General features: G+C 37.7%; 1 protein-coding gene across 3 annotated transcripts in view; it reads left to right on the top strand.

The window, feature by feature from the left end:
* KDM4C (lysine demethylase 4C) overlaps window positions 1-16,708 on the top strand; it is a 459,581-nt gene that overhangs the window by 394,141 nt on the left and 48,732 nt on the right. For all 3 annotated transcript variants that reach the window (XM_019555111.1, XM_019555112.1, XM_019555113.1), the window contains exon 19: window positions 10,610-10,795. In XM_019555111.1, the coding sequence (XP_019410656.1) occupies window positions 10,610-10,795 (186 nt within the window). The remainder of the gene's footprint in view (window positions 1-10,609; window positions 10,796-16,708) is intronic.

The following is a 16,708-nucleotide window of genomic DNA, read 5'->3' as shown; positions in this document are numbered from 1 at the left end:
TTGATTTACTGAGCTGCCAGGCAGCCTGTAAACATGCTTTGGATATAAGTAAAGGTCTCTTGTGAGTGTCAGCATGAAGTCATATGGTAAGTGATTGGCAGACCTAATGTCTGTTCATTAACGTTAACAACAATAACAATGATCTGTAAGACCCATTAAAGCGTTACATTAAGCAGGAAAGCAGACACTATATGTGAAATAGGGAAAGGGAAAGCTGACGCATGTAAAGAATTCTTATACAGTGAGCTAAAGGAGCATATAATTTGTACTTGAAATAATGTATGTTTTCCTTGATATGTCAAAAATCATTCTTTACTGTGTCTCAATAAGGTGTGCAATATTGAAAATGGCTTACTATTGATAATTAGTTACTCATGTAGCTACCATTACTAATCTGCTTGGGGTGATGAATTAGCCAAATTGTACTGTAACTGTTTCCCCCCTTGGTACCGGATTTGACACATGGACCTGACATGGGCATTGCTATTAGTACCTACCATGTATGTGGCTTGCAGTGGCTCAGCATACTGTAGAGGGAGCCAAGTAATTTCTGGTTAGTGGTACAAGCTCACTAAATCCAGTTACTGATCCTTCTCACATAATATGGTGTTCTGTTCACAATAGCTGGACTTCAGCAGGGAATAAGCAGACGAGCAGCTGTATCCCCAGCCAATGTACTTCACAAACATAATATTTTCCTTCCCAGAAGCAGAGTGCATTCACCTACATAATTGGCCATGACCTCTTCTTGCCCAGAGCACGGAGACTCAAGTCCATTTCCCATTTTCAAATCTTTAAGATACAAGGCAGCACATTGCTGTCGTGCCACTGGGCCAGCCTCAAGGTAGATGAAATTTTGGTACAAGAATTTGTAGTATCATCAGGGCTTTCTGTTTAGCTTGACAAAGTGTCCTGTTTCTAAATACTTGAACATTCAGGCTTTAAATTCTACTGCATCCATCGTGGGACTGTTTCCATCTATGCTATTTTTAAATTTAAATCATCTCTTTTCAGTTTTTGTAGGAAAAATATTTATATTTTTAGCTTATTGATATCAGCTTGCAGGCTAGCTAGTCTCAGAAGGATGGAAGGTTTATTGGTAAAGAGATGCAGGTACCTATTTTTTGATAAAGAATTTCTTTGCATTTTCTCAGTAAATTGCTTGCAGGATATTGCTGTAAGAATGTAATCCTTTCAGTGCTGAATCTCAGTAGGTCTAGCTTAGACTACTTTCTTCTTATTAAAGGTTTATGTTTCTTTTGTATGTTCATGTGAAGTACAAACAGGAGAGGGAACTTTCCTGAAATTATTCTATCATGAAAATGTGCATAACCACTGACCTCCCACCTACCAATATATGTAATCAAATTTGTTGTCCAAGCAGTATTTTATACTAGAATACAACTGAAGTCAGTAAGAAGCCTGGAAAAAACAACATCATAGAAAGTTCTTTATTAGCTCGGAAAGACTCCATGTTAAATTTTCCAAGTCATGTATTGATTTTTTTCTAATGCTTGACTTCACAAAACTCATCTTGGCTTTAAGGTTTAACAGAAGTTGTCTGTCACAGATTTGGATAAATGTATATTTAGCGATAAAAGGGGAGGGGAACTCCCTGCTGTGTATCAGCTGGTATGCTGTAATTTTGACATCTAGCTGTTCTTGTGGTGATAAAAATCAGCTAAATGGCTGTAATTTAACCTTGAATGAAGCAGGGTTGGTGTTATAACTGCTTTGCTACACTTATGTTATGACAGAAACAAGCAGATATGACAGTGGATACCAAAATTGCTTATCCAGTGTGCCTGGTTATTGATACAGTTGTCATACTGGTCCCTACCCTCATACCACCAGCAGTGAAGGTTCTCTGGTGTTTCTGGCTGGGAAGAGAATTCACTTCTCTTCCATAGGTGTGTTTGTCTCTGCAGTGCTAATTTGGATTTGTTAATACAGTGGCTGTGACACTGAAGGCTGAATTCACTCCCACGGAAGGAGCCATGAGGAACTTGTGCTACAGGAGTGATTTGAGCAGTTAGTATTAGTCTCCCTTAAGCACACCTTCAGTTTCCTCTTCAGGTCCTTCTGAAGAGATGAGATCTTTAATTATGTCCCGGTTTCCCAAGCTACCATGGAGGCTGTAGCAGGGGATACTGAATAGTTGCATCCTCTGGAGATACTTCCCTGAGACTCGTTCCTGTCAGTCTGGCCTCTGACATCCCCATGAATTCCTCATCTTTACCATCTCCTTGGATAGCAAACGGTGAATTTAGCCTACATGAATCACAAGCAACACTTGAATAAATAAGCTTTCTTCTTGAAAGCTGTTAAAAAACAGGTTCTTCCCAGTCTTCCTTATTTGTGTGGCTGCAAAGGTTCTCCTCTGGCACCAATGTCAGTCATTCCTTGCCTTTCATTTTATGATGCCTGCAAGATGCACTGAATACAGGCATGATGCTTCTTTAAAATGTCACCTTTTATTGTTGTATTTAATCCATTTGTACGGTGTTATGTTGAAATGAAAGAGGAAAAAATGATGAGGAAATAAAGCCTGAAATGCAATGGTAATGTTTCAAAGCCATGAAGAAAAGAATGGTGTCTGACAAAAAGATTTATTTTGTCCTGTAATAAAAATGCATTGGAAAAGTATAAAAGGACTAGAGCTAAACTGTGAAGTCATAACACTTTCCTTGTAAAGTGATGGCTCACAGCCACAGATTAATATTTTAGCAAGCAAAGTGAGTAGGAAATAGGTAAGGAAGAAGCTTGGAGTAACTGAATACCTAGAAAAACATCTGCTGTGGATTAGACTTGCTGGGAATTTGGAAAGAACTGGGTAATTTCTAGTGCTCATTGGCTAGGTACTAGCAGCAAAAAAACTATAGATGTTTTGAATCTGCATTTGAAAAAAGATGTTGCTGATTTGCCCCCGTATAAGTTTCTTTCTGGTATTTGGTGGTTCTTCTGTCTAAACTATTTAAATGGACAGCTATCAGATGCTTCATAGATCTGTACATAAGGAATACAAATCACTGGTACACTTGCTAATTATTCCTGGCAGGCTATGTAGAGATGCTTAACAGTCCAGATCTCAGCCTGAAAAAAGATTTTCAGTATCCTGTGTTATGGGGTTTCAGGGTCTTTTGTTAAAACTCTGCCAACAACAGTGATTGATGGCTTTGTTTCAGATGGAGTTACCTTCTCTAAAGCATCCCTGCTATCCTTGACTTAAAGATACTGGGTAATTTCTAGTGCTCATTGGCTATTTCATTGTTTTTGAAAATCATCAAGTTGTACACAATTTAAAAAATATTAAAATAATATTAACAAGTTACTTCTTGAGCGTGGATAGATATTGTAGTGGTTGACACAATTATAGGACAACCCAGGTGCATATTTGGACACTAAGTCCCTGCAAGATCTTTTTTTCTTCCCCATCCAACTGGTCTTGGCTTCCAGTTAAACAAGATGAACATTATACTAGAGTCAATACACTTACTTGGTTTTCAGTCACAAATTATAACAATTTCCATGCACTGTTCTTCATTTCTTTTACTCTGACTATAAAATTGCATTGTGGCTATAAAATAGAGCTAGGATTCAGGAGACCTGCAATCATTTCTCATCTAAGCTTTCTAGGTGGTCATCAGGCCTTGCTTGTTTCTTCCTGTGCAGTGCAACTACATCAGAAATTGCATGAGCGTACTACCTGATTTTAATAAGGCATGATGATAAATTGTCAAATCTTATAGTAGAACTGAACAAAGAAATTTGCCTCAATATCAACATATAAAAATGAGAAGATATAATTTTAAACTTGGGCCTCGAGTGTGCAATATAAGTAGCTTTTCTATGATTGCTCAAACAAAATAGATCCAAAATGTCATTATTTCAAGACGATTAGAAAGTAAGATCATTCTTTTGGATCCTTATTGATGCACAATTGTTATATTTAAGATTCTGCTCACGTGTGATTGTTTAAAAAAGCTAACCCTACAAAGGTTTTTTATAACTTGCTTCTTTATAATGTCTACCAGCTCCATTTTGCTGTAACCCCCACTCTGTTGGTGGACTTCATTGTGACTACCATCCATTGAGCATTAGTTTTCCAAGCCACTGCTTCAGGCATTGATTTTTTTTTTTTTTTTTTTTATCACAGGTGCCTGACACATGTTTTTTTTTAAATTTGAGAGGAGAAAAAAAAACTCTTGATACCTTTCCCAACAATCTTGGAGATGATTTTTTTCCCAAACATCTGGCCTGTAGACAGACCTCTAGCAACAGGAATGGAATAGATGACCTAGGGGATCTTATATTTCCAGCTCCTCTGATTTTTCTTTTGTTGGTCTTTTTCATAACAAAAATGCAGTATGTTTTAAATTAGTCAGGAGTCAAAAAGAAAAATGAGGAAAAAAGTAATGAGCTGATTTCCATAGAAACACACCATGGTATCTGCCAAAAATATAGCTCTGACTTTGTACTCGTTACTTTGTGCACACATGTTCACTGCCCTGCAGAAAATATCTCAACATTCATAAAACAACACTGTTCATAGTATGACAGCCAGTCTCTCTGTTTGCACCTATCCCTGCAGTGTTGACCTTACTTATGTCCTGTATTTGAATCCAGGAAATAAAGAGTAGTTTCATGCGTCATTAGGGCTCCAGTAGTAACAAAACCAAGATGCTCCTAGCAAGTCTGACCAGGCTCCTTCCTACATGCTGCAGGTAAAATCCTGTCCTGATTAAAGTCAAAGAGAGTTTGCCAATGATTTCAGCAGGACTAAAATTTCATAGGCAACCCAAACACACACCTGAAAGCCACACTGTCTGTCAATGTAGCTTTTAAATGTTCAGATCCCTACCTGAACAGTAGCACCAGAAGATCAGATCCTTGAAAAAAAGAAAGAGGAAAAGCAGCCTGGTGTCAATCATTTCCTAAACAAACTTCACATCAGTGTCATGGTGCTGCAATTATAAAGTTACTTAAAGCAACACGAAAAGAGAGAAATGTGACAGTGCTAGAAGGAAGAATAAGTGAAATATAAGAATTTGCGGGCCCATATACATGGCTAATCTTTTAGTCTAGAGTATCTGAGAGAAATATGAATGGATCATTTTGTATGAATTTTCATACACTAAAATATAATTATTTTCAGAGAGATCCCTTAAACACAGATTATTTCATAAGTGTCTTTTCATGGATCACTTTTTCTTGCAACAGTATAGAAGTGTCTGAGGAAAGAAATTAATAATCTGAAATACAGCTTCAAGAAAATAGCAAAAACCTCAACCTTCATTTATTTGCATAATTTTTTGCCACCACAGAGCACTGTCACTGTATTTAATTTGTGATCCTGATAGAGACCAGGATTTTATTTTGTAAATAGTAATCCTTTGTGGGGAAGCAATATCAAATTGTTTATATAAGGATGCACAACATTATTATATAAAACCTATCAACATAGGTTTGTTCTAAAAAATATTGGCATTCTTTTTTTTTTTCCTGCTCAGAGCCATTCTTTAAAAGCACTCTTTCTGTGCCTTCAGAGTCTGTTGATATTAAAGTGCTAGTCCACGATTATGAAATCCATTTGGAGCAGAACACTTTATTTTGGGGGTAAACAGAGGCCATTTCACCATCTGCAAATTCACAGGCAGGCAGCAGTGCGTTATGCCATTTTATATTCTTAATCTCCAGTTTTGTAAAGCATTTCATTTGTCCTCTATTTGGTTTGCATCTGCATCTTTGATTAAGATTGATCCTCACCTATTTCTTCCCCTCCTCTGCTTTGTAGAGATACCTACTAAACATTAAGTCATAAGGATGTTTTTTAGTGTATCTATGAAACTGAATTTGCTTTCCCTGATAAAAGCAGCCTTGGTTTTCCTTTACATTATCAGGCTGATGAACTATACTTATCAAATGAACAGTGACTGAGCATGAATACATTTCAATAAGTGTATCCTTTTTATATCAAGCCTGTTAATTTCCATAAAACTAGTGTCAGGTTTGCATATACATCCATAGGATTCGCTTAGACAACACAACATGCAGATTGGCCCCTATTTATATTCCTCTGTGCTGTGCATAATATACAGTTTACAAGATAAGGCCCATTTTGTTTAACCCACCTACTTTACAAACTTGCATATCTCACCCCAGAGAAACATTCTGGTTTTGGATTCCCAGGTTCTGTTTGTCCCCTTCTTCCTTGCAGCTTCGATTTTCAGTTTTTCTCGTCCTGTCTCTGCTGCTTTTTCTATGAAAGAGGTCTTGTTGTTTTGTTCAAAACTGCCTTTATCTTTCTTTTGAAATGCAGAATAATAACAAAATACACATTGCATGCAATGCAACTAGAATGGCAAAATAACATTGCTATGGAAAGGAGAAAAGAAACCTGCAATTAAGCCACCGCCGACTTGATGTCCATAGTTTATTAGTGAATATAAAGGATAAATTACCAGCCACAAGTTGTGGGAGGAAAGAATCACCAACACTTGCTTCAGAGGGCTCTATGCAGTTTATTGCTAATATCTAATATATACCATTTCAGCATACCACTTAGCTAAGACTCCAAAGAATGAAGAGGAGGAGACTCTGTTTTCTGTACTCCTCTTAGTTAGATGCAGGGATTTAAAATCTTTGGACACTTTACATTTTAAAAGATGTTGTGTGTCCTTTCTCATGTCCCTGAACTATGATACGCACATGTGCAAACTTGAAAGTTGCTCATACACACGCTTTTTTGCTTGTACAGCCTTACTCTATGTGTGTGCCCTTAACAGAATTTTTGCCTGGGCATGTCTGTCACTAGGTAGCTCTGCATCAGAATAGTTACTTCCACTAGTTTTTCTTATAAAAAGGACAGCAAGTCTTCAAAAGGGTAAGAAAAAAATCTTATTCCAATACACATCAGCCATGATTCTTTTCAATTACTTTCTGAAATCTTATGTTTAAAATATAAATTGTTTTTCTTATTTGTTTAGAAACAATAGATCATCTTTTGCTGGATGTACAGTAATTCTCTTTCCCCTTCTAATCACAACCATGATCCAGAGCCTTTTCAGTATCTGAAGAAATAATAATAACGCACATCAAGAGATAAATGCATCCTTGGAATTAATTGGTAGAATGATCTTCCTTTGACTCAATAATGAAGTCTATATATACTACATTGTTAAAAACGTGAAACGTGCATCTCCGCAGCTGCACATGCACTGTTATTTAGGACCAGATTCTAGTCTCTGTTACATCCTAGTACATTTACAGTGACTTTACTTTTTAGTAGAGTTGCTACATATTTGCACTAGTGTAAATGAGATCAGAATCTAATCTAAAACTTTCCTAGTTCATGTTCTTAAGAGTCCTTCTTGTTGTCAGGCCACAGCCTCAGGCTGTAACCTGACCCAAGGCTGCTTTGTTGTTCCCTCTGGCTTGCTGCTTAGCTTCACCCTCTATTTGATCTCCCAGCTTCTTGACTTGGCTGGTCTCTAGGCCTTGCTCCTGGCATCCTGATGTGGTTTGAGCTTGGATTCTACTTACCTATCCAACCATTAGTTAGTGAGTTGATCCCCAGATCTTACTGCTGATGTCCTGGCATGACACTTACTTCCATGAGTAAATGCAGACAATAGCATTTGTACTATAGTTTTCAGTATTTTTGAATGATTAAGGGGTGAGTTTTCTTAAACTTCTTGATTTTTTTTTTTTTCCTATGAGCTGCACTTCATCAATCTCCTGGATACTAAAAATCATGAACTAAATATAAACATTGGATTTATGATACATAACCTGCCTGACATCTGACTCCCCAGGTATCTCTCCACTATTCATCCCTCTTCTCCCCCCCCACCCCCAGTTTCTCACCCATTGACCCCTCAATCTGCATTTTCACTGACTGCCTGTCTTGTATGCATGCCAGACCAGCCTCTGGCCTCTTTATTTTTCATCCCATCCAGGAAGAGCACACACCAACTTCTGAAACTTCCTTAGCCTGACAAAGGGTTTTTGAACCCAAAAGCTTGCTTAATAATTGTTTTCCAACTATTTAAGTTGGTCTAATAAAAGATATCAGATTCACTCAAAGAACCTTGTCTGCCTAATTTTTTCCTGGAATTCTCATGACAGATAGTCTTTCCCTCGAAGGCTAGAACTGAACTTAGTGCTCCTGAGATTCATCATGCTTTTGCTATCTAGCGAAGACCTGTGAAAGCCACTCATTCCCTTATTAAGGTACATCCTCAAAAAAGTCTTCTAGAGCTGCCAGTTACCTTAAGTAGTAGAGGACTGTTATGGAGGTAATGATCCCAATACCTTTAATGACTTCTATGGAGAGTCAGCATGGTTCTGTAGGATGTTTATAAGGTCCTTGTGCAACTTTAAACTTCAATAACTTTGGATATACACATGATAGAAGCAAACTGTAAATGGTGATTGAGAGCATAACTCATTAAATTTTTAGCATTGTGTAAGCTGTGCGTAGGGTAAGGATCACAAATGCAATGCATAAAATCACTTGCAGCAACTGTAATATATTTTTTATGAGTTGGAAAATCGGATTGAATGATGTATCGTGAAAGACGGCAGTTTGATAGAAGTCTAGATATGTTGGGAATCAGAAACTTCTGAGTTCTGATCACATCTCTGCTAGTGATTCATTGGAGAAAGTCATTTTACTTTCTGTGTCTTTCTTCTCTTTTTATTTAATCGGCATACTGGTACTTAAGCAGGTGTGAGGATTAATTATTTAATATTTATGAAACATTATATTTCATCCTTAAATGAAAGAGAGGTGTGTGTGTGTAAAATACTAAAATTCTTCACTCACATGTAGTACTGAAGTATTCATATGCCCTTCCTTATCCTAGTCAAGATTTATTCCCTAAGTATTTGAGAAGATGGCTTGAAACAACAAAATATACCACTCTGGCAGCCTCTGCTGTGACGGTTGCATTAGTTCAAGGTGATCCAGTCATATTAATGTAATGTTGAGGTGGTGAAGTTTGCTGCTGATACTTCATTGATATTGTTCATGTAAACTATGGAGGATTTTGAACTCACTGAAGAGGAATATGATGACAGACAAAATTCTTGATTTTATTATCAGGTAGTGCACTTTGACAAAGCAATCTTAACTCACATATTTCTTCTTCCTCAGACAACCTAATTATGGGTATAGCTCAATGAAAATAATATTTCAAAATATTTTTAAAACATTCAAAATGTCTTCCGTTCAGGTTGCAGACTTCTAGAATGTTGGATTTTTCCTGTAAAATTCTTCTGTGCCAATTGAGCAAAACTGAGTCTGAATAAACAAACTAAGATTTGGGGCATGTGCAAATATCAAGGATTATGTGTTTGTTTTGACAAAAATTAGTGTTCCTTTTATGTCATTGTGTAGTAATCAATGAGTCCCTGTCAAACTGGAATGATGCATCAAATGGGCTAGTTGGAGGTGTCCTCTGCTATTCAGTATTTTCAACAGTGACTTAGATGTTGGAGTAGAGAAAACATTCATAAAATTTGTATAGTATATACATAAAGATAGGATGTGTTGGAAGCACTTTGGAGGGTAGGACTAAAATTCAGTATAATATTGATAAATGGGGAAAATTGTCTGAAATCAATAAAATGGAATTCAGTAAAGGTAAGTGCAAAGTATTAAGCTGAATATGCTTCAGTAATGTAATGCCATTGCAAAGATGAGAAATGTCAGTCTAGGATGTATTAACAGGATTGTTTTATTTAAGACATGGGAGAGTAATTACTCTTTTATTCATCACAGTTGAGGACTTAGCTGGAGTCCTGCATCTAGCTTTGGATGCAGCACTTCAAGAAATATGTTGACAAATGGGGGAAACCCCAGAGGAGATCAGCAGGCATGTCAAGAATTTAGAAAACATGATCTATAAGGAAAGGCTGCAAGAACTCGATTTGTTTAGTAAAGAAAGGAGTAGACTAATGGAGGACATATAAAAGTCTTCAAATATGCAAAAAGCTGTTATAAAGTATACTCGGCAGAAACAGTCATTTAAGATACAGATTAAGCAAAACTTCCTAATATGAGAATGTGAGGACCACTAGAACAGGCTAGGAAGTTTATAGAATCCCCTTCATGGAGGTTTTAAAGAACAAGTTAGACAGTGGTTCTGGTATATGTTACCCTGTTCTGAGCAATGAAGAAGACCTAGATGACCTCATGGTGTCCTTTCCAACCCATCATCTATGATTTTATTTACGTTTTATTGCCATGACGCAGTGATTATTTTTGCAGATTCTCATTTTGTCCACATGGGAGAGCAGAGGCTAATCTTCGGAATAACACATTGGATTTACAATCACAATGCTTCTAAATATCAGGGTTTTTTTGGTGGTGCACCACAATATTAACTTTTCACATTTCCAAGAAAGGCAAAAATGCTTGCTATAAAGTAACAGTGTATGGCAGGATTTATTTGCAATTCACAATTATTATTTTTTGCAATATGCCTGGTAAAGTGTAAAATGCAGACAATAAAACAAAAGGAGCTATGGAGTCCTGCAGATGCTTGTGGAAGTCAGTTGAATTATATTTATGTAGCTCACATTCTGTTTTGTTTTGCCTATGCAGAAATGTATCTTCTGCAGACAGAGAATTAAGAAAATGTCGGGTGCCTGCATACAGTGCTCTTACGGACGCTGTCCAGCTTCCTTCCATGTTACCTGTGCCCATGCTGCAGGGGTGTTGATGGAGCCTGACGACTGGCCTTATGTTGTCTACATCACATGTTTCAGACACAAAATCAACCAAAATGTGGTAAAGAATGTATTTCCTTCTTTTTTTTAAACAAAAGATAAAACAATCTGTTGCGGACACTGCTTGTATTTTATAGTTACTACTAAGGTAGGAATTTTCATAGATGTCTAGGAAAAATGAGGGAAGAGATTCTGTTACATGTTGCTGATTCCATAGTCTTATCACAGAGAGCAAATTGTTATATCCTGTAGACCTCTCCTTGCATAAGGAGTTTGGATAAATAAGGCTTGATGGATCCTGAACCATGTTTCCATTAGGATCATTACAATATGTATGAATGCAGCCACCATAACAAGTCATTCCATTTGAGGTCCTATTTCACCTTCGTGCTTGTTACTGGTATTTGCATAGCCTCCTAACTCCAGACTTTGTCACTTATGCACTGTTTGGGATTCAGTATAACTATGCTCATCTCACTGTTCTGTATTGCACATGCTCAGTAGTTTTCACTCTAGCTGCTTAGATACCTGGGCAAAATAGAATCATCTAGCAGTCCTGGTGGGCAAGTCCCACAATTTAGTCTCAAAACAGCCTAATTTAATTCCTCTGTTTTACTTCTGAGAGATTTGTGCTCAGGGGGATCCTGTTCCACTACAGGTGCAAACTGCATTCAGAACCCAAAATTCAATGTCTTCAGAAGCTATTTTCACATATTAACACCAAAAGAATTTTTAAAAGTATCTGGAATAATCAAACCCTGTATAATATATTTATCTGTATTTTCTTTAAAGGGTTTGAGAGGTTATACTTAAAATTGTAACTAGGGATGATGCTGGGTATGAAGAGGTGACATTTTACTGACTTTGTGTTGTAGAAAAGATATGTAATGCCTTTAAGTAGAATTGTGTGATTTTTTTTTCAGTTGTATGTAATTCATATATTTTTCGAAATTTTTTTCAGGGGACTGAAGCATCTAAAACTATCCACTTTGGGTTGGATAAAACACTTTACCTAAAATGTGTAGTTAACATCTTTTAAATTAAAAAAAAAAATCACATCAGGTTGCAAAATCAGAATGCTTATTTTTGAAATTGTCACATGCTTTGTTTTTAAACCTTTTGCCCAAAATGAACAATTGCGTGAAGTCAACACAAATTTGCAAAAGATTTTGGTGTTGTTAAATCTGTATTTTTTGCCTGAGAGGTTTTGGGTAAACATGTTGTCCAGATTTACTTTCAACCCTTCTGCCTGGCTTTCCTTATTGTCATGGGGTCCCTTTTTTGAGGTATAGTTCATCCCTAGCCTATACAGTACTGTTATTACAGAATATTTTTTTGTTTCTGTAGTTAGTTTTCAGAGTTCAGAAGAAGCAGGCTTCTCTCATTTTCCTTGGGATACCATTTCCTGCACACATAAAATGCCCTGTCAGGATTTTTTGGTGATGTTTAGAGCTCATATTATTTTACTAATTCCATCTGATTCATTCAGCTGGTACTTTCTGTAGCACCTTCATCAACTGTCTTCTTCCATGGTAAACCACCTTTTGTGCAGTCTTAATGTATTCCTGCCATCACCTAGACAGTAATTGCATAACTTTGTTAGGCCTCTGGCAGATGTTATTTCCATCAGACAACAAGTAATATCACTTAATGGAAATGTGATGCCATGTGACAGGCTTATGTTCAGAGGGTCAACTATCCAGAGAGGAATAAAGCATCTTGGGAATTTGCTCTGCCAGTACTTACCAGCAAAGGCAGCTGAAGAGTTGTTGGCAAGAGTTGTCATCCCTGCCTTCAACTGTGCTGGGAATGAGAAATCAGCTGGGTTCCCCCTGGAGGAAAGAGCTGCTCCACTGACCCTTCTGCAGATATTGGGATACCCATGAGAAGAGCCGGGGCAGGGGACAGGAACGGGCAGGACCTTATAAGGTGCTTGTGTAGTGCTTGTCCTGCCTGCAGGTTTCTAAACAAATTCTCTCCCCTGTTTCTCTCCATATTAGACAAGTAAAGCATGTCACTTACTTGTTTATACTGTGGCATCACAGAGAGGTGCTGAGTGGCTTCTTAAAAAAGCAGGCTGGTTAGAGAAAGTGAAAATGGGTAATAAGTCATACCTGCTGCTGCACCTTGGGTGGCAGATTAAGCATGAGACAGAGTCCCTTTACAAAAAGGAGGGGAGGGAGCAGTTCACTGTGGGATACTGGAGGACCTGCCAAAACACTGTCACCCTATGTATAAAATTCCATACCTTCAAATTAAAGTACAATTCAAGCAATCTGCAAAGATACTTTACATTTTACAAGTAACAACTTTGAGGCTGGAGTGCCACTTTGTGGCTTGTTACCAAGTGATAAAGTGCTTGAATGTATGGCATGTTACAGTATATCTTGTGATCAACATATTAATCACAATTGTAACATCTGCCAGGGGTGTTTAAATAATTTGTTCTCTGTCTGATTTCCTGGAAAACAATTCTTGCAGCTAGGGGTTCACCAATAAAGATTTTTGGGGCCAATATTAACCAGCCAAATCAGCTGGTACTGATCTGATTGCTGATATACAGTCCGGCAGCTTGGAGAGCAGCGTCTGGCTGGTAAGTCTATGGAAGGGAGGGGCACATGAGGGCAGATCAAGGCTCCCACTGTGAGTGAGAGGGGGTGGGGGCAGGGGCAGACACTGCCTAGCTGAAGCAGGGTGGGGTGTGGGACAGAGCTGTGGGTGGCTTATCTGGGGGGTGCAGAGATGGAAAGGGGGCAGGTTCCACTGCTATATGTACCCCTGAGGGAGGTATGGGGGGTGCGTATAGCGGCGGGAGTGGCCCCTCTTCCCCCCACCCCCTGGATGAGCTGCCCATGGCTCTGTCCTCTGCCCTGCCCTGCCGTGCCTCGACTGGGCAGGGCCTACCCCTGCCCCAGCCCCACTCCCTCCCTCACTATGGGGACCTCAGTCTGCCCTCCCCACACTCCTTCCCCCCTCCCTCCAGACTTACTGGCTGAGTGCTGGTCTCCAAGCTGCCGGGGTGCATTCCTGGCTGTGTGCATGCTGTGTCGGTGTGCATGTGCATGGCATTTATTGGTGACATTATTGGCCATGTCGGCCAACAAAAGCAGATTGCTGATAACGTAGTTTTCCTTTTATCAGTGCCGATACAATGTGAACTAATATATTGGTGCACCTTTAGTTGCAGCCCCATCATATTTTGTTTTTTTAAATGCTCCTTTAGTATTCAGGCATCCTAAGCAAACAACCCTACTAAGAAAGCATATCTTAAGTCATTGGTGTCTTCTGACATAATCATGGTAAGGCCAGGTTTATCTCTCTCTCTCTTTTTTAATGTTTGCACAGCGTTGTGTACAATAGGCCCCCTGTCTTACTGGGACTTTCGCTATTGCCACAATATGAATTATGATCATCATTGTTATCCCTGAAAACAATGGTTAAAGCAAAATGGAATATTTAACAGAATTTATATTTTCATATATAATAAAGGCAATGAAGTCTTACCACAACAATGATTTATTAGTTTGCATTTTTAGTATCCATTTTGCTTGGGATAGTAGAGTTAATTGTTAAATTATTAATTTTTGTGCTGTAGAAGGCAAAACAAATTTTGATACACTAGTGAGATAAGATGGACTCTCACAACAATCCTTAGATTTTTTTTCCCCAGTGATATCCCTAATCTCTATTTGGTGCTATCAAAGGCAGAATAAAAACTACATGCTTGTGTGTATTTTTAATACTTGGAAGGATCAGACATACTATGGGAGAAACTTTCTCTATGAATTTTTTGAATTTGAATTTGATAAAAACAGGTTGACTTGGGTTTGTATGTGCTCTAGTTTAACACCATATTTTGGAGTGATTAATCACATATCCAAGCTTTCAGAACTTTGTCCACCATTAATTTTCTTGTTAGGCCTGTTCCCTTGTTGTTAGCTATCCTCTTATACAGAAATTGTATTGCTCTTTGCCATTAGACACATCATCACTTCTGTCTTCTAATGAACTTTTCTTGTTTGTTCATCACTTTAACTTGGATTGTGATATTTGAAAGCAGAAATAATTAAACAGTGGGCCCTACAATGCTGTTTTTCTAAATGGACAGTTTTAACTAGAATCAAAAAAATTATTAAAAAAGAATAACAAGAGAAAATTAGCACAGGTATTCAGCTTGATCAGTAAACTGCACATATGGAAGCAAAATAATAATTAGTTTGTGTTACCATAAAACAATTCCTAAATATTGGCCCTAAATCCAGTATGAAAATATTGGTTATTGCCTAGCTTCTGTCAAAGTGAAAAGCAGGGTCAGACTTCTTGAGGAGTGTATTGTAATACGTACATCAGGAAGGTTCTTCAACCTGAGCGTATTTATGAACCAGATCTGCTGTCCTTGTGTTCTTTACTCTGCTCCTCCCGCAGCTCAGAGGAAATTGAGAGTTGTACTTACAGGAGCTCTGAGATTTCTCTTTGTGTTGAGAAATCCTTGGGTGAAATAAAGCCAGGATACCCAACTATGGTACCAGTGGTGAGTGCTGTGACATACGAAGGAGTATGTCACAGGGTAAGCAGCAGAGACCAAAAGGTCAGATATTCTGAGCTGGTGTATTCTTGAAACCTCACTTACAATGCTCCCATTCAGGTTATAATTTCAGGAGTAAGTCTGGGAAGATTAAATAAAACTTTAGCTTCCATATTGAAGCAGGTAAGATTTAGAGCGTTTAGGATCCTGCACTATAAATATGGTGTCAAACTCCTTAGACCAAATGATTTCTGTCCTGCCATGCAGAAAATGAGGAAGAATGTCTGTAATAATGTATGCCACTTTTTTCAAGTTCACACGTAGATGTAAGGCCAAGATGGTTTTATGTTTGATTGTTAGCTGTATTTCTGCTCCTATCTTAGTTCATCCTGGGCTTCGGTTATGTTAAAGAAAATCATACTTGCAGAACTACAGCTTGCACAAAGATCTCTAAAATACCACAGCTGTTTCTTTAATTTGATGTAGCCCCTTGCATAAGAACTGTCCTTTCCAATCAAAAATGACATTCTTAACATCAATAAGTTCTTTGGATTTTCTGACAGAAAATGTTTTCTAGGACGTGCGATCAAATTATGGAGTGTGCTTGTCAATACATTTTTCTGCAAAATAAATCAAGAACTCTAGGAAAATAGCATAGTGAAAGCCAAACTCCTTCTTGAATTGGTTGCATTAGAGTTTTCTATGATTTGAGGTTTTGTAAACCTGTTTTTGGCCTGGTGGTATGAGGATGGATTAGTTGTATTTCTTTTCTGAATATTTGACCAATAAATTAACCTGTATATTATTAAGAACCAAAATAACATGAGGTTTTGTTTATGTTGTATAAGGCTCCACTTTTTGTATTTTAATACATTTATGTCCTTTTGAATTTATATGTCTGTAATCAGAAACTTTTGTTTCATTTTAACTCTCATGAGTAATTCAGTAATAACTCTCATGAGTAATACTTTTCATTTTCTGCCTCTGAACACTCTGTTAAACTCAGGTAAAAAATTATCAATAAATGCCCCTAACAGCTATGAAACACCTGATTTTTTTTTTTTTTTTAACCAACTGTACTTATTTAGCACTGTACATAGGGTACAGATACACTGTGAGATATGTGAGTGTGCACATACAAATTTAAAGTTACTTTTTGTTGAATCTGCTAATGGCAACAAATATATTTTGGGCTTGCCATCCTGGAAGCACTCTTTCTCACACTTGTGGCTGGAGTCAATTTTTCTGAATACCCTTGAACAAATGCAACATGCACATTCATAGACTACCTGAACCAGAGATGCATAAGCTTTCATGAGCAAGTGCTCACTTCATTGGATTCTATGAAGGTGCATCTCAGGGTTGCCAACCGGCCATACATTTTTGGACAATCAGTTAAAAAACAATAAAATTCCTGTTTATACATCTTGTTAATAAAAAAGGAGCCAT

The sequence above is a fragment of the Crocodylus porosus genome, unplaced genomic scaffold (assembly GCF_001723895.1).
Source record: "Crocodylus porosus isolate Cpor-Errol unplaced genomic scaffold, CroPor_comp1, whole genome shotgun sequence".
Taxonomy (NCBI): domain Eukaryota; kingdom Metazoa; phylum Chordata; order Crocodylia; family Crocodylidae; genus Crocodylus; species Crocodylus porosus.
This window is presented reverse-complemented; position numbering and strand designations above follow the sequence as displayed.